Below are 19,488 nucleotides of genomic sequence, written 5' to 3' on the forward strand. Positions count from 1 at the left end.
ATATGACTGAGCGACCGAATATGAGAATATGTGAATATTATATATTGGAGCATGTATATATATTTTAGGTCTATACATGTACATATTTATTTATTACACATTTTTATGTCCTTTTATGCATTTCTACACAGTGTTTTTGTCTTTCATGACTGACTATTTCACATACACACTTTTACATTTTTAATTAATGTTGTTTTTTCATTGGTTCATTCAAACAGTGACAGGTTATATATTTAATTGTGTAATGAGGTAAATTTTATCTGATGTAGTAGTTGTTGACGAAAATGTATGAGGAACTGGTTACACAGCATTATTATTTGTGTTTCATTGGAATAAAGTGAAGTTTTGTCCTGCAGCCAAATTCTCTGTGCCTTTTTTCAGCAAAGACATTAGCCACCCCTGTTCTGCCTTTTTTAGGCAGTGTCAAAATAACTGGGCTCCCAACATAACAATATCCTCTCGAGATAAACTCAAAGTACTGATGCTTAATGCTAGGAGTCTAAACAAGAAACTGCATTCCCTGGAAGCACTCCTCACTTTGGGAGATGCTGACATCTGTGCAGTCACTGAGACATGGTTCAAAGGCACAGAAGGCACCCAGCCGTGCAGAGCTGCAATGCCTTCCATACATTCAGACCACAAACTGAGCATGAAAAAACCAATGGAGGAGGTGTATCCATCTTCATTAAAGATAAGTACACCTTAAGACTGGTCAAATTGTATGATTCTCTTGAGCTGTTGCTTGTCCAATTAACTATAGGCAAAGCTCCCTACCACATCATAGGTAGGTATAGGTCTGCCACCATGACACAGGAACAGCATACCTGGACTTACTGGAGTCACTTGCCATTATTAATTATCCTACCATCGACTGGGAGACATACCCGATCCCAAATGTGCTAGCTCACAGGTTCCTGGACTTTGTCAGTGCAAATGATCTGAAACAGCTAGTCTGCACACCCACAAAAGACTCAAATATACTGGACATAGTACTCACTAACATGGGAGAGCATTGCTCCCCCCACCCCATGTGATGTTCTCCCTGGTAAGCTTGGGCCATTAATCAGTCTCATTCTATGTAATTATAAGACTAGATACCGCATCAAGCTCAAAAACAAAAAAAAATTCAAAGACAAATCACTTTCTACTGATTGGTGGTATAAGAAGTTTCAAACTCCCTTGAATACAGATAATATGGACTCCTATGCAGAGGTGTACACCATTGCCCTGTATAACCACTTAAGCAGTTGTATAGAATCATCTGTACCTGACCAAATTAAAACCAGGTCTTGCCAAAATAAGCAAGCCACCTTGGTGGACCCCTAATTTAAACATGCTAAACAACAAGAGAAAGAAACAAATGTCCAAGAACAAGAGGGAACTGGCTCATAGGAGGAAGAAATCCCTCTCTAGCTTAAACAAACAAATCAGAGATCTTGACAAGTCCTCCAAAGCTAATTACAAAGCAAACAATAGCATTCTTTAACTACATCTGAAATCTAAAAGGGAATACCCAGCTATGCGCTGAACTGGTTGTGGATGGCACCACCCATACTCAACTGGAGGTAATAGCGAAACATGGTTAACTTCTTCAAAAAAGTCACCAAGGCCCTGGACAAGGGAAAAACAGTGTATACCACCTATCTTAGTTTAGCTAAGGCATTTGACACAATCCCCCACTCTGTTATTATATATATAAACTCTCCCAATTGGGAATTAACCCTTACATTATCAGATGGGTAGCCAACTAGCTTACCAGCAAGACACACTGTCATGACTTCATCTCTAGCAAAAGACCAGTCAACAGTGGCATACCAGAGGGCTCTGTGTTGGACCCTTACTGTTTGAAATTTATTTCCCAGAAGTGAGGGCAAACTTGGATGGCCTGTGGCTGACCAAGTTCAGTGAAGATTGCAAATTGGGAGAAATCACTGAGTGCCCCAGTGATGTTCATATAGGTTCATAGGTTCATACTAGGCTGTCTGCCCTAGGGCATTTATAAGCCTAGCCAGAGTGTGTTTGGCTTTCGCCACCCATTTTAAATTAATTTTGCTATGCCCTTTTTCGAGGTTAGTATACTGTGCCTCTGTCTAACCGTGACACAGAAGTGATACCCGGGGTAAACCTACAATCTCCCATCCACTCATCAAGTTTCCTCTTGAAGAGAGTCAATGACGGACTCTGCCTAACCTGGACTGGGATTTTATTCCAGAGTGAAGGGAGCCTCTGGGTTATGAATCTGTCCCTCCAGCATGTCCTATTTATTTCAGTGCTGAGGTTCAAGTCTCTCGAGCGCGTAGCTCGATGGGATTTGGATTTTCTGAGGTGCAGCATGTCCATTAATTCCGGGTAGGACATGGCTTTATACGTCAGGCACAGATCGCCTCTGAGCAGGCGGTATGCCACTGAGTAGAGCTGGAGTTTCTTTAACCGGGCAGCATATGGCATCTGTTTGAGCCCTTTGATCCTCTTGGTGAGGTACTTTTGGGGTCTTTCCAGTTGCTGCAGGTGTCTGGTAAGGTACATCCCAAAGGGGCATTGTACTCAATTATGGGCTTGATGAGGGATGAGTAAAGAGGCACGATGACCTCCCCTGATCTAGATGTGAATCCCTTCATGATTAGGTGGGCTATATAAAATGTTTTTCTAACCACTTTGGCCATGTGGTTGTCAAATGAGAGATTGCTATCAACTTGGGTCCCCAGGTCCCTAATTACTTCTTCTGTACTTAATGGATTACCACCTATGTGGTAATTTGTGGACACTTTGTTTTTGCCAAAGGGGATGACTATACACTTTCTGGCGTTTAGCTTGAGGCCATGGCTCTGGCACCAGTTGTCTGTTTCTATGAGGCCCTTTTGGAGGATGCTTGTGTCGGCTGGAGAGTTGATTATGGTGCCCAGTTTGCAGTCATCTGCGAACTTGGTCAGCCACAGTCCTTCCGTGTTTGCCTGTACCTCTGAGAAATATATACCGAACAAGAGAGGTCCCAGGACTGAGCCTTGTGGGACGCCACTTGTAACTGGTTTGGAGTCTGACATGGCTCCAGCAATTCTAACCATGTGGGTTCTGTCCTTGAGCCAGTTTGCAACCCATCTAGTGACATAGGGGTTTATATTTAAGCTGGTGAGCTTATCTATAATGCCCGAGTGGGGTATTATATCGAAGGCTTTTGCGAGGTCCAGGTAGGCTGTGTGGACCACCTTCCCCTCGTCAATGGCCTTGGTGACTGTTTCAAAGAAATCGACCAGGTTTAAGAGGCAGGATCTGCCCTTAACAAAGCCGAACTGGGTAGGATCCAGTGTCTGTAGGTCCTCAATATCTTTATTTATGAGGTCCATGATGATCCTTTCCATAGCTTTGCAGACCAATCTAGTCAGGCTTATGGGGCGATAGTTTCCAGGATCCGTTGAGGCACCACCTTTGTAGAGAGGGACCACTGTTGCTATACGCCACTCTTTGGGAACATATCCTGTAGTAAGATTGAACAGTAGTTTTATGTTTGGGTTTAGCTCTTCTTGGAGTTCATGTAAGACGCAGCCCGGGACACTGTCTGGCCCCATTGATGCTGTGTTTTTTGCTTTGGAGAGGGTGGCTCTTACCTGAGCATATGAGATGTCAGGGGGGCAGCACTCTGCTGGGATAGATATTTGCCTTTTTGGTGAGGAGGGGGGGGGAGACATTTGCGCTGAACCTGTCAGCTAGGATGTTGGCAATGTCTGTGGGTTCGGTGTATTTTTTGTCATTTTGGACTAATTCTGAGCATATCTGGGAATTCCCACCCAGGTTTCTAACATAACTAAAGAAAGCCTTGTGATTATCCTTAGTGTCCTGTGCAATTTTTCTCTCGAAGATGGCCTTAGACGATTTTATGAGTGCCTGTAGTTTTTTGCTAATACTGATTAGAGATGCCTTCCCTTTTTAGGATTTTGCTCTATCATGAAGTAGCTTCCTCCTTCTATTGTATAGTTTGTTTATGGCTGGGGTCCACCAGACAGGATGTCTGCCTTTGGAGGATTGGGTCTTGGTTTTATCTGGGATTGCATGATCCATGCATTCCTGAAGGTGTTCATAGAATGCGTTTATAAAGGATTCTGTGGTCTGGGCCATATTTTCCACAGGCCCGGGGACTTTGAAGGATTCCACCTCTGTTTTGAGGAGTGTGAAATTTGCTTTAGAGAAGTTTTTCACTGTGGTTTTCTGGGCAGGGGGTGGGGTCGGGATGTGAATATCCAGTGAGATTAGTTTATGGTCTGATCTTACCAGTGAGGGATACACTTCTGGTCTGGAGCATAGAGTCCCCATGTTGGTGATGATCAGGTCCAGTATGTTTTCCCCTCTTGCGGGAGTGGTAACAAGTTGTTCCATAGCATTTGAGTTTATAAAATCTAGGAACCTTTGGGCTAGGGTGTTGGAGCTAGAGTAATGCTCCCAGTCTATGTTTGGGTAGTTGAATTCACCCAATATAATGGTGTTTGGAGAGACCTTCATATTTTCCAGTGTTCTCAGGAAGGCCGAGTGGGGTTCCTGGGTTTATTAGGGTGGTCTGTAGCAGGCTATAAACTGGAAGGCAGTTTTACCCACTGTTAGTTGCACATGGATAGTCTCTGATGCTTCGTGCTGTGCCACCAACCCGGAGGTGTGGGTATCTTTGACGAATATTGATACTCCCCCTCTTTTTGTGGTTCTGTCCAAGTTTTGGGGCTGAAAAGCATGGTATGAGGTATAACCTGGTAGTGCTGGGGTGCTCTCGGGAGCCTTGAACCAGGTTTCTGTTACTGCACAGATATCGATGTTCTCCATGCTAAGGAGAGTTTCGAGTGCGTGCATCTTGAGGTTTAGACTTCTGGCGTTGAGTAGCATTACTCTTAGTTTCTTATCCCTTGTGATACCTATGGAGGTGGGTTTGTCTTTTGAGCCTTGCCTAAAAAAGGCACTATGTGGGTAGCAAGAGCCTTTGCCAATATCCGAAAGCCCAGGGGTGACAGGTGCAAGCCGTCCCTAGCGAAGCATCGTGGCTTGTCGAGCATGTCATCCCAGGCTGACAGGCATTGGATCTCCTTTGAATGACAGCAATACTTAAGCCAGTTGTTGAAATTGATCATCTTGTCTTCATATTGTGGCATCATTCTTGGTGAGGGTAAGATGCTACTCAAGGTCAGGATCATACCGGCTTGGGCTACATGCTCAGAGAGCTCCTCTATGTCTCTTTTCATGTAGTCCAGGGAGGTACATCTCAGGTCATTCACACCAGCATGAACAATGACTGAGTCATATTTGTACTTGCCTTGGAGTGACCTGAGTGCGTGTGTTATGTGGCGAATCCTAGCACCCGACAGGCAGCTCACCGTGACCTTCTCCTTGTTCAGCCTGGTGAGCGGGACGTCAGTGTGCCTGGTGGTAGAGTCACCTATTACAAGTGTATCAGGTGTGTTGTTTAGCCTTAAGGGCTGTGACTGTTCAGCACACTGGCTTTGTGAGCTATGTGTTGCATGTGTTTTGTTTTTGGGTAGCAGTTGCTTGGGTGTCTGCTTTGGAGGTCTCTGCTGCTTAGGCAGATTTTTATTTAGAGCCTCCGAGTATGTTTTTGTGTGTTTATGTGTTTGGTTTGCTGTCGTGGTAGGTCTATGTGAGACTGGAATTGTAGTGAGTGTGGTTTCCTTCTCCTCCTGACTGGTTATGCCAGTACTGAGTTGAGAGAGCTTAGCCTCCAGCTTGGCTATATGGTTGCATCTCTCACATGTGTTGGAATTTGTTGGGAGGAGGAGAGGGTTGTCTGTGTACATGAGGCAGTTGTAACATTGCCTCAAGATTCCCAGATTCATCAGCTGGACCATAGAGGAGATTGGCAACTGACCTTTGGACATGCTAGAATAGTATTGGGAATTCCTTTATAATTGAAAAAAGGGCCAATGGGGAACAAGGTACTCAAGGCGAGTTTGTGAGGGTGTAGTGCTTTTAATTTTTTAGTGCTGACTTAGTGAGCAAGTGCCAGGTAACTTAAATGCAAAAACGACAAACAGTAAATTTCTTTCAAGTGAAACAAGGAAATAAGTACAGTAAGCAATGCAGATATCACTAGGGATCCACAGAAGCGCTGAAAAGCCGCGGTTTAGGTGGAATTAGCGTTTCAGGGAACTAACAAGCAAACAAACAACAAGCGTACAAACAAAGCTAGATTCAGCAGGCCTGGATCTAGTCTATGCTACAGCAAATAAGGTGCACCATTTTCAGTAAGAAACGGTTCAAATATGCAGGCACTGTAAGCCTTTAACCAGAAATTCTCAGCTCAGAAGGGCAGAGTCCAGCCTCTCCTCTCACAAGAGTGCAGACCACGAACCTTCTTAATGTAAAATAACTGGCCTGAAGCCCAAGTGCTTATACTGCAGACAGGGTTAATGCAGACAAATGATCAGTGCTAAAGCCACATATTAAAGCTAAATGCAAACAAAATGCATTATTACTCTCTTTGGGAAAAGCTGATATCCCTGCTTACATTATAGACGCACCACCCTAAGGGTTGACCCAGTGGTATGTGATCCGAGTACTCAGGTTGATAGCAATCTGAACTCTGATCAACACATATCCACAGTAGTAATGAAATCTTTCTGTGTGGCACATCTTGTAAATAAAGGCATCACATCTAGATTTAAGGATGTTGTAATTCCATTATACTCAACCCTCATCAAACTAATAATTGATTACAATGCTCCCTTTTGTATGTACCTCACCAGACATCTGCAACATTTGGAGAGACCACACAGGTTTCACACCAGGAAATTACATGGTACACAAAACATGTCTTACATAGAAAGACTGAAAGCCTTGTCAGTGTATTCTGTCTCCTACAGAGTGCTAAGGCCTTTAGGAGCTATGACCTGTTCCTGGCTTACAGGGCAGTCTCTCACCTGGCCCTGATGGAAATGCTGCACATTTATAAATCAAACTGCATGAGGGTCAGTCACTCCAGGGATCGTAACTAGTCTCTGTCATGAACAGGTCATGCTGGAGATATAGATATTCTCCCAGAGACTGCCACTTCTCTAGAACAAGCTTCAAATTCACGTGACAGAGTCCCTCCCTGACCCTCTTCAGACACTACCTAGACCAATGGATGGGTGGCTGCAGATTCACTCCTGGAGAGGTAACAATGTCCTTCCTGGACAGAGGAAGTCAGTATTAACTTACTTTACTAACCTAACCACCGACAATTGGGGCAACTCAGGATAAATATGACTAGGCTTGTAAGGGTTCTAGGGCCATTAGACTAGTAACCTTCCATGAACCTATGAAAAAAATTAAAATAAAAGCTCAAAATGAAATACTAGCTGCAACTAGCCAGTCAAAAACAGCAGTAATTGCAAAGTGGACCCACATCTAACTACCTAAACATATTGACTTTCTGCTGGATTGAAGTGGGCAGTAAAAAAAAAACAAAAATAAATTGAGTTTGTGTGTGTGTGTGTGTGTGTGTGTGTGTGTGTGTGTGTGTGTCATGGCTAGGTATACTGACAATGACATAGTACAACAGTGGGATTAAGAAGGTTCTTCTTCTGCATTGTTTGACAGTCTCACTCAAACATGCAAAGACACACACCCACACAAGTTACTGCTGCATGGTTGGAAAGACTCCCATTGGCTGGTTTGCCAACTATCTCGAGGTCAGATCTTTCTGGCTGCTTTTGGGATGCACTCATTCTTGTCTCAGCGATTATTAGTATTCTTTCTATGTGCTCTGTTTATAAGCAATTCATATTCTGACACCAAATGATTCAATCTTTCCTCTGTGATGTCCAATTGGTTATCAGATAATTCTCACAAAGTAATCAGAAGAAAAAGCTTTGAGACAGACTAAATCAAGTAAATAAGTGCTTTACCTAGTCTACTCGAAATTAAATTTCAAGAAAACAGAATCCGTACTGTTCAGCTCAAAAGGCTTGATACTGGTCATGTGAACTGGATAGTCTTCTTGATATTGGTCATGTGAACTGGATAGTCTTCTTGATGTTGGTCATGTGAACTGGATAGTCTTCTTGATATTGGTCATGTGAACTGGATAGTCTTCTTGATATTGGCCATGTGAACTGGATAGTCTCTCCTACCTTGTGGAAGTACAATTGAAATTGTAAAGCTGTGTAGCTGTTTAAATGTAGTGGGTTCTATTAGAGCGACACTGTCATTTGCAAAACACGTACTTAAAAGTTTTCTCAGAAATAAAGGGATGCCTAAGCATCTACTGTAGAGCTTTGTGCAAAGTCTATGCATCTTTAACCTGGGATGTGCACTACTCCACCAGCTTCCAGCATCTCAAGTAATATGTATAAACTATAGATTGCTTTAAATAAATATGGAGATTCATGCAAAACTCACCTAGAACAGAACATTGCCACGTTGTCCTTCTAAATGATGGTTGTATCACTTTCAGTACATGGGCCTTGTTCACTACTAGCTAGGTATTTTACAGTTGAACTGTTTTAACCAGATCCCTGCGCTCTTCTTTCATTTTCTGTCTAGTCCTAAGCCTAAGGATTCCTCGTTGCACTCCAGAGTACTGTAGAAAAGCATGTAGTACTTTTCACCTTGCCATGCAACCTGTTCCCATGTCCAAACTTATTGAGCTCTTTCCTGTGCTCAGACTATGCCTCATTATTGTTAGCATGTTCTCCCCAAAGTTAAATGATTTATTTATTCACAGATTTTGTTACTGCTGTCAGGTGGTGTCACTTAAAACAAAGAACCATTTAAGATACTTTGCTTTATCTGCAAGTGACAACTAACTTATTTCTGCTGAATATTTGAACAAGATGGTGATAGACTTAACTGATGATATATATGTGTTATGTCATGTGAACTGGATAGTCTCCTTGATACTGGTCATGTGAACTGGATTGTCTCCTTGATACTGGTCATGTGAACTGGATAGTCTCCTTGATACTGGTCATGTGAACTGGATAGTCTCCTTGATACTGGTCATGTGAACTGGATAGTCTCCTTGATACTGGTCATGTGAACTGGATACACACGAGTGTCAAAAATAATTCACAAAGGCTTTTTCCCTGACACCAACATGTAGAACAGTCTGCGAAAATGGCTTCACTTTGGATCTTGAAAGAAGAAATGGATTGTACATAACTTGCCAGAGTCATGTGGGAAGTATGAAAGGAGAAGTTAGCCACTCTGTCTGCCATCACTGTATGAAAGAGGTGGCAGGAGCGTTTTGTGACTCCACCAGAGCTTCTTCTCTCACTATTGCAGTCCCCTTTTTATATTCTCTGGTGTGCAGTGTCTGCTTGCTACTGGCAGTTACATTGCCAGATTCAGAGCCTCCTGTACCATTTACACTTTTGCAAATGGCATCACCACTCCTTAGGCAGCCCAAGGTAATGCTGATGTCACCACAGCCTTGGTTCTTGGTGGTAGTCATACTAGCATGGATGCTGGTACAGATGTAACACTCTGTACCATGTGTTCAAGGCCTGTTCCTGATGCCAGCCTTCCATACCTTGCCAGTCACCCACTTAATTGCCAGCATCAGTTGCATTTGTTGACTCAGCTTCCATTCCACAGGTGCTGACAGCACAATATGTGTCATAGAGGTATTTGCCACAGCCATTTCTGGCAGGTCATTGCTCATGCAGGTAGTAGTTGTCCATTCACTACCAACAGAGATGCAACAAATTCTGCTGTTGCTGACATTGAAGCTGGTCCAGTATGCAATTTCAGTACTATCAAGCCATGCTGTTATGGTCCAAACCATGCCACAAGGATCTCCAACAGGACAGCAGCAGTGTTCTGTGACCTAAGAAGATGATTGGCAGTCTCTTATATTGTCTGGAGCTTTGAAATCCACCCTTAAAAGACCACATAAGGTCCTGTCCAAATCATAATGAATGATAAATAGTGATTGTTCACAAACTCAGTTGCCTTTTCACAGACAAGACAGCAACAAGTATGCGGGTTCAGACCAGAACCTCGGAGATGCTCCCATCCTTGGCAAACCTCCTCAAAGATCCAACCAAGATAGCTTGCAACAACCCTGATGAAGTAGTTCCAGTACTCAGGAAGTTGGATAGAATTTCTGCCTAACTGGAGATTGATCATTCTGAACAGTGACTCTCAAGCCCTTCCTTCTTCATCAGCTGCAGTGGGGTTTTTACTGTTCATGGGCCTGCCAACTACCCACTGGACAAGGAGTCCAGGATATTTGACAGGTTTGGAAAATAATAGCTTATACCCCTTGAAGATGCTGAACTATTTAACACAAACTATATATTACCAGAACTGTATAAAATAACGTGCCAGCATTGCCAAAAAAAAGAAAAGTTTATTTCATAATTCTGGTGTCTTGGCATATATTCCTTCTGAAGAGTTACAGGTGTACAAAAGCTAAAACTAATCTCTTTTGGCTTTTCCTAGTTAGGGGTCACCACAGAGTAGCTCCAGTCTGCTAATGATTGTCAGTGGATTTTTACAGTGCCGAGGTGCCAGACCGACACCCAACCTTCAAAGAAGGCACACCCTTTCACGCATGCACCTACCTGCATGTCTTTGAACATCACTCGACAGTGGGGAGGACATGCAGACTCCACACAGAAGGCGCTCCAGCCGAGAATCGAACCAGAGACCCTCTTGCTGTGAGGTGACAATGCTAACCGCTGCACCAGTTATGACTTTTTATAATATTTCCCTACATGTTTTGATTCCCCACAGCTGACTTTCAGCCTCTCACGAGACATTACTTTGTCCACCAGCTCTACTAAAATTGACCAATCAACCCCCCCCGGACTTGCTCCAGTCGACATTTGGGGCAGGATTATAATAGTTTTAAGTAGTGTTTTTCCTCATACTGTTCCTGGTATGCACTTGTGGTGTTCCAGATGTTGATGTGCAGTAACACATTTGTGCATAATTCAGTCAATGCCCTTCTCCCCTACAGACAGCCCCTGTTATATTCCCCCAGCCTCCACCAGGAATCAACTGCAACAGTGTGTTCAAATATACATACTCACCCCTGAAGATGGGCATATGCCTGTCCTCCCTGTATGTGCCAGTAAGTGCCTGAGATGCTAATTGAGTTCTTGTTAACTAGGCTGTATTCATGGCTTTATCCCTGTATGCCACCAGCACAGACATGACCTTTTATACATCTATCAATTATCTGCACTCATTGTCCAAATTAATTAACCCATTTGTTTTATCTGTTTGTTGAAAGAGTACGCCCACTGGACAGAGCTGCCTGTTTTCAGGGACAACTCAAAGTTAGGCAAATGAATGGAGGAAAGTCTCAAACCCTGCAGCTTGGGCACAGGAATCAGCACATTATCAGTTCAAAGCTTTAATCCTCTTTGTTATCTGTCAGCTAGATCATCTCAGTCAAAACACTTAATAGCCTTTTATAGGAAGTAGACCAGTTCTCTTTACCAGTTCTCTTTAGCATTCAGTTGCATAGGATGAAATGCTGCAGATATGGCAATTTAAACTGTTTTGTAATCAAAAAAATATTTCTGAATTGATGCCATCTTGATGCTTAACAACAAAGAAAAAATGACTTGTATACATAAAGCAACTTGCATGTTCTCAGTGATGTCGATATTGATTTAAATGAATGGCAGCTGCAGTGATGGGAAAGTTAGCTTTCATTTCCTTTATATGCTCCTGGATTCCTGTTTTCAGAGTATTGACAGTTTTCTAATATATCACTGAGGCTAAGAGCAGTTGCAACAGACTGCACAAATAATCACCATTGTCAAAACAGTCCTGACTGCCTAAGATTGTTTCATAAGAAATGTATCTATGCAGAGCTGTTATGCTTGTTGAATCATTTTCTACTGCGTTTTACCCACTTCTCATATCATTCCTAACGTTCAGGTTTAGAATTTGTTACTACTATGCATTTTAAGATTTGCTGGTGCACCTTTTATTCTTATTGCACACTATGTTAAACTGCTACATTTTGCATGTAGTTCATGGTGTCCTCCATTTCATATGTATTTATGTACATCATGCAGTACAGTGGCATTCCGTCTTGCTCTTGTCCTTTGCTTTTCTACCAAAATATTCTTCCCTTACAACCCTAAATATAGTGTGTATTGGAAAGGAAGCAAGTGAGTAGTGGTAGACCTGCTTTCTTGATGTATACTGAAGGTAAGAGCTTCAAAAAGAGCAACACTCAGACCTGAGCTTGTTTATTCACTAAATGGCAATTATCACACCTAATTCTTATTGTTTTGTTTGCTAGTTTTCAGAAGAGAATGCAAATAAAATGAAACACGTTTATGGAGAATTCTGCAGCCATCACATGGAAGCAGTTAATCTTTTCAAGGAGCTGCTGCAGACAAACAAGAAATTTCACCACTTCATCAAAGTAAGTTTCCCAGCTATAAATTGAGCTTACCAGATAAAATGAAGATGGCTCAACTCTTACTAGACACATAAGAATAGTAGATAACATCTGTTATTTCATTTTAGAGGGTGTTTTCTAGAGTTTAGTTTTGGGTGTCATTTCTTTGATATACAGTTTAGTTGTCTGTATGAGTTGTTTTTATTCCCTTCAGGTTCTAGATTTGCATATATTCAGCAATGGTTTGTGCTTTTCACATACTGTTGTAGTAATTAACTGTTTAGGACTGCATTTGTCTATGCCTTGATATTTTCTCTAACCAATCTTATTATTAAATGGATGATCCCTTCCTGTATTTTAATAGTTTATGCCATTACTTGTAAAGAATTTCAGTCAAATTGTACCCAGGCTTTTGCTAGTTTATATACCTGACAGACATTTTATTTGCATTTTAGTATTATATTTCAGTGCCAGTGAATGCCATATTACCTCTGTCTGTATAGCACAAGCAGTCCTCAGAAATCCAAAGACCATTAGATGCTTTGCCTGGAAGATCACCTTATTGTAGACTTGTGTATCTCCTAACAAACACTTAAGGAAAATATCACAGACTACATAATGTTCAGTGTCACCCAAAGTGTTTTATCACAGAAGAGTACAATTCAGATGCATAAAGACTGTGTTGTGTTAAATGGTGTGAAAGTCAGGAAAGTGATAAATAATCCAAAACATATGGGGAGTCAGCATTTAAATGATTGAATACAAATTAACAAGACCACAAAATATAAAAGAGTTCTAGATCTAGGAAATAAAGTCAAGAAAAACAAAGAAGCCCAATGTGCTTTGCAGGATCAGACTTGTACTCAGAAATATAACCAAAAAATCTAAAGACAGGTCAAGTGCATTCATGTTATGTTTAGAGAAAAGTGTTATAAAATAGACAATGAAGCTTATAAAAGAGAGAGAAACAATAGCAATATGACAGTATGCCTTTAGGTATAAAAAACTGAACATAATATTACAATTAGCACATTAAATAAATTCTAGAATAATTCAAAAATGTAGAGGCTCAAAGTTTTTCTTAGAAGTTTTCCCATTACTTTCATTAAATGCTCATACGGGATTTGTGTCTGTTAGTGGAAACCAAAATAAATGAAGCTGCCAATAATGAAACAAAAACAGAGAACACAAAGATGAAAAAGCTATAAATGTTTCTGCGGGGGAGGGGGGGGGGGTAAATTGTCTTGTATAATCCATGTCACTGAGTGCTGCTAGGGGAGTCACTTCAATTAGGGGAAACCCCAACAAATGAATATGCCAACAATAAATTAAAAACAGGACAAAGCATTAAAAAAGATGGCGAGAAGAAGGATGATTTCCCAGCAGGCAAGTACCCCTCTACCTTGCACATCCCTTAAGTAAGTGTACTGACTCTATGGTTGTACAAAGATAAACACCTAAAAAATAAAAAACCTGCTTCCATATATGTGTGTGTGTAGATAGATACGCGCACACACATATGCACAGCAGTTGTAAAAAAAAAAAACAATTATACCTCTCACCCTCTTAGAGCAAGAAATCTGGACAAAGGAATAATCAAAAGGTGTGGAAAGCACCCAGCAGTAACTAATAAATGTATAGGCACCGGACATCCAAACAGTTCAACCACAGAGCCTTTATTAACGAGCAGAACTGACCAGCAAACACATAAATGCTATATACACAGTGTTCCACGTTTTCGTCTGATAAAACTTCTTCAGATGAGCATACTGACCAACAATACTAGATAAATAGTTTAATTCACCCCAAACAACCAATGTAGTTTGACATTCAATTAATTATGTTAAAAGTCTTGATAATTAATCTGGACAAAGGCACAAAAATAGGGACAATTTTTAAATATTGCTCTTGCAAAATTAGAAAGTTGACAAAATAACAGGTTGTGCATTAACATGAATTTTCTGAAGGGTATGAAATCTGAATCTCATGTGTCTGTCATTATTTTCTAATGTCAAGCTTTAGTGATTTGCCACTAATTTGCCAGAAAACCACAACTTTATAAAAAATGGGCCAAAATCTGGGCAGTTTGCAAAAATCTGTACACTTGAGAGTTATAAAGCAATGATTCTTGTAAAATGACTGCAAAACCTCAAAGCCAACTACAGACCATTACAGTGATATAGAAAAAACCTCCAACATGGGATTTACCATATATGCATTCATTTAAGCTACCATCAAAGAAGCTACATAATCCCCTTTTGAGGAACAAAGGGCGGTGCGAGTAAAGGCAAAAAGCAAAAACAGAAAGCAGACCTTATCCCAGGCTTGCAGATGTCTAGCCTGAAGCCGTAGTAAAACTGCTGATGAACTCAAGTGATTTTCTTTGGCAACTGGGGCATCTCAGCAATGGAATATGATGACTACAGTACGCTTTTAAGTGAGTAGTCTGAAAGGAGAACAAGGTAGCTTCAGACTGCCCATTCTTTTTGCCAGGGTTTCCAAGTACTTATGAATCACATCTTATGGGCACTTTTCAGAAAAGTTGAAGTCATAGGCTCTGTCAATGGAATCAGCTCACATAATCAACTTTGTGCCAGAACAACCTGCTTTTCTTCAGTAACTGCATATTTAAAAATTAAATTTTCATTTTCATTAAAAGATGTGTATAGTCTGCAGCTAAACATTTACAAGGCAGTTGATATGACAGACTATAGAAAATAAATTAATTCTACCAAGATGAGAAAGAAACCTGTGAAACTGGATTAAATGTGACTGTGGTGTAGAGAACAGAATGTGATTTTTGGTGTCTTGTATACTATGGTTTGCTCAGAGTTTAAGCATTGTAGTTAAAATTAATCAGCTTTTCCTTTTTAGAAGTGGTATGGATGAAACAGATTGAAAAAAGTTTAGAAAAGTGAAACATTTAATAAAATACTCTGAAATTTAGGTTTCAGTGTAGAACTGAACCTTTACCATTTGTTAGCTTCAGCTGTTATGTAAAAGTATCCCATACTGATTGATGAAAGAGAGACCCTGAGTTGCTAACTGAAGCTACAGAGGACATCCCTTAAGACAGAGCATATGTATCGAAGTATCAGATCTGGGATGTAAACCGAAAACATTCATTCCACAGGTTAACTAATGAATGTTTGTTTTGCAAACCACACTTTTGTGTACCTCACAAAAGGTAAATGACCTTTTTTGTTATTATTCTGGACCATGAAAGGTAAAACAGTTGGAATGAAGTCAGAAATGCAGTGGGCTCTCTCCTTCAGTCTCCTGTTGAGGATGCACATTGTGAACCACTAAACATCTGCTGTTTTCAGTCCAGGACTGTTATGATTAAGAATGTAGTACCTGTTATTGCAGTGATCCTCAAATCAGTTTCAATGAAACTGTGATACTTTTAATCGATCACAAAAGAAAGTTTCTAAGATATGTTATTTACTTGGTGACACTTCTACTGTCTGCATATAAATGAGAAGTTTGATTACACATTTCTGTTAAAATCAGTCTTTTAAATGCACAGAATTCTAAAATATTCTCATGGTTGTTACCTTCTGTTCTAGTTGCAGAGCAGTAATTTTCTGGCCCGTCGCCTGGGACTCCCAGAATGCATTCTGTTGGTCACACAGCGTATCACTAAGTATCCTGTGTTGCTTGAAAGAATTTTGCAATATTCTAAAGGTCAGTGGCCTTTTTTGTTGTAAACATTGGTACAGGTGTTTCTGGTAGATATCCATTCACTGATCCTTATAAAACTATTCATTCATTTTCAATCAAATGCATTCAGTTGTATTCATTTTATTAATTTCTGGCTATTTAAACTATACTTTGGCATTTGCTTCTGCAACCCCCTTCACCTCCTGAATAGTAATGTTAGACCAGATTTTGTCAAGACTTTACTCATTCTGTCCTGTGTGCTTTCTCAGACTCAGCCAACAGTAAATATATTTTTTTTAATAAGTAATGAATTACATGTTTTATTTGCTGTCTTGTGGTCATTCAGATTACATTTAACTCTGAAGCAGGAAAGTCCTTCTCAAAATATTAAGTATATAACAAAAACAAAGACCACACCGGTACTACGGAAACTAGACCCAGCTATCGCAATGGATAAAAAATAAATGCAAATAACAAACACCACCATGCGCTGGGTCTGACGGCTGATAAATTGTAGACTCCTCGAGCACTGAAATGCAGGAAATCAGTTCAAAACAGTTCAAAACACGATCACCAACTGTAGTATAAAATCCAAGCAGTTTATTGGTATAAAACTGTTAGCGCTTTCACCCTTAGGCTTCTTCAGACAGTTACAAAAGAACAGCATGCCTATTCCAATTTAAATACTGGAGCACTGTTGTTGATAGGTTAAACCCAAACACATAGGTTCATAGGTTAGTACTAGGCTAACTGCCCTTGCGAGCCATTGTAAGCCTAGCCAGTTATCCCTTGTGAGACTCAAACCCTGCACCCTGTGTTTGTAAGGCAAACACCTTAACCATTAGGCCACCCTCCCAACCCCACATGTCAAACACTAATTACTATACATCTAAAAGTCTGCTCAATATACAATAAAGACACAGTACTTCAAATTCAACAAGGCTAACAAGCGCTAAATGTTAAAAACAAAAATAAAAATAATAAAAACATCTAGGAACTGGCACATAGACAGCATTTACATATATCATCATCAAAGACATCAAAAACATCATCAAAAACATTATGGTGTAAAACATCTCCTTTTCCTTAACACAGGGGTTATATTGGCCTTATCATTGAGTCCCCTGGAACATCTGATGATCCATTGCATCTCTCTCTAAGGTATGGTTGATAATGCTAAGACATACTACCTCTATAACACAAAATGAGTGTCTGGCTAAGGCATAAGTGGTGTTAGCTGTCCTAATCTGATATATGTTCCCTCACCCGCTCCCTCAAAGTCCTATTGGTTTTATATATATGAGCGAGGGTGCAGGGCAGACACCTAGCCAAATAGACTACATTAGAATTTGGGTTTATTCTTATTATTGATGAAGGGTTTCAAACCCACAATTCCCTTGACCACAGGATCCAGTCAAATCTCCATCTATCTTCCATAAACCTCCTAATAGACCTGGCATCCTTATAAAAAGGGGGGCTCTAATACCTTGTTGGGGAGCCCGTTGCCTATAGATTCAGCATCATGGCGGCCCCTACATCTGAAAAATAGGGTCTGGCCACAGTACACGTAACGAATCCACCTCTGTTTCTAAAAAGAGACATATCTGCTGAATAGCCAAGTGTACTTCAAAAAAATCAGTAGGTGGTTAACACATTATGAACAAACAAACAATTCCTCCTAGAGAACCACCCGTCATCTTCAAAAGGGAGAGTTAAAAAGAAAATGGGGAGATGGGGTTGAATCTTTAGTTGTTATGAGTCAGGTACACAAACCTCCTGTGGGACTAGGTGGATTCGCTTACGGTGAACCATCCAAATGGGAGGGACCTTGAAAACAGAGGGCTCTCACCATTTAGCTGATTCTATAGGCAACAGGGGTACGTATGTATCGCTACGACCCTGGATTATAACAGCGTTGCTTGGTTCATAAAGGAGGTTTTATGTCTTTAATGGCTCACTCTTGAGGTGTTGTCTGAGGTCATTTGGGAATAGGAAGTTTGAACTATGATGTCACTTGGCAGGGAGGCTGTGGGTTTGAAACCTTCCATCAACTCAGAAATCTGTCCCACCAGTTTTAGGGTCTTGAATGGATGTCATCACAATACACATGATAGTGTGGGATGGCAATCCAGTGACTGCCTTGGCAGATTGGATGGATGTATTCACCGATCACTGATACTGCGGGCAGCTCAACTGTTCCTCACATATGTAATGTGGATTTTCAGTTTCTCTAATGCCCAATATCTTGTGCTGATGTACTCACTCTGCACCCTCTCCTCATGGTGCAACCTTCCAGAAGGAAATGACCCCAACCTTGAGGGAACATATATAGACTATGGGGACAGGCAATTTTATCAGCTGGGCTACAAACTCCTTATAGCTGCATTATGAGAACACTGGCCCACAGCATACTTAGAGGTAGTTGTGTCCTATAGAGGGTGCTGAATTGTTATCACCAAGTCTTAGAGGAGTCTGAACCAAAATCAATGAGATACAATGGATCATCAGATGTAGGAATTCCGCACAATCAATATAACCCCTGTGGGCAGTAAGAAGGGATGTGTTATACCGTAAGAGGTTTTGGCCCATAATGGTGGACCAGTGGAGAGATGATACAGGTGAGAACTGGTCATGTCTATGTTAGAGTTGGATTTATCATGGATATTTTTATTGTTTTTACATTGTTTTGTTAGCCTGTTAGCCTGAGTAAGCTTGAATTGGTGTTTCTTGTTTAGTATATGAGGCTTGTATGATGAAACGATAGTAGTGTTGATTTTCTTGTTTTTAACTTTTATTTTGTTTTTCCTATCAGGTATTTAAATTGGAATATATGCATTAGTTCTTTATCTGTGTCTGAAGTGGTGTAAGGTGAAAGCCTACTGCTCTTTATATTTTGAAACTATTGGATTTTACACTACAGTTGGTGATCGTGTTTTGAACTGTTTTTGAACTGATTTCCTCGATTTCCTGTGATTTCGACTACGCACTTATAGCTGCCAGCTGACCCGCGCATGGTGGTGTTTGTTATTTCCTTCTCAAAATAGTTTGCAGTAGATCATATTAATTCATGTTATTTACAACATGCAGAGTCCTCAATGTTCAGGGCTACCTTTACTTCTACCAAGATCAGCAAACTGAAATGAATCATTTAGTTATTTCATGGTCATGCAATTTTGTTGAATGGGTACTTGTTGAAATGGGAATTCTCATGTTTTATTTTGTAGATGCTTGTGTTTAAATGAAAAAGTATTAATTGATTTTACTGAGATCATGTAACATTGGGGTGACAGTGCTTCTCCTTAACCCCCAGTTGTTTATATTGTGGCATGTTGGGGTGATGAAAAGTACTATAGATGTATGTCCATGTACTCTTCCTTAGTGTATTGGTTTCAGCTTAAGCTACTCCTTACTTAGGTGAATATTTACATTTAAGCTCTCTGCTAAGTAATTAGCCTTGTTAATGTAAAGGAGGATATTCCTCCATT

At 40.6% G+C, this 19,488-nt stretch overlaps 1 protein-coding gene across 4 annotated transcripts in view; it reads left to right on the forward strand.

Annotated features, from left to right (window-relative positions):
• ARHGEF28 (Rho guanine nucleotide exchange factor 28) overlaps nt 1–19,488 on the forward strand; it is a 3,217,901-nt gene that overhangs the window by 2,679,266 nt on the left and 519,147 nt on the right. For all 4 annotated transcript variants that reach the window (XM_044063941.1, XM_044063943.1, XM_044063942.1 and 1 more), the window contains 2 exons: nt 12,239–12,364; nt 15,910–16,027. In XM_044063941.1, coding sequence (XP_043919876.1) covers nt 12,239–12,364; nt 15,910–16,027 — 244 coding nt within the window. The remainder of the gene's footprint in view (nt 1–12,238; nt 12,365–15,909; nt 16,028–19,488) is intronic.

Source organism: Protopterus annectens, chromosome 2.part2 (assembly GCF_019279795.1).
Source record: "Protopterus annectens isolate FY-2018-M chromosome 2.part2, PAN1.0, whole genome shotgun sequence".
NCBI lineage: Eukaryota > Metazoa > Chordata > Ceratodontiformes > Protopteridae > Protopterus > Protopterus annectens.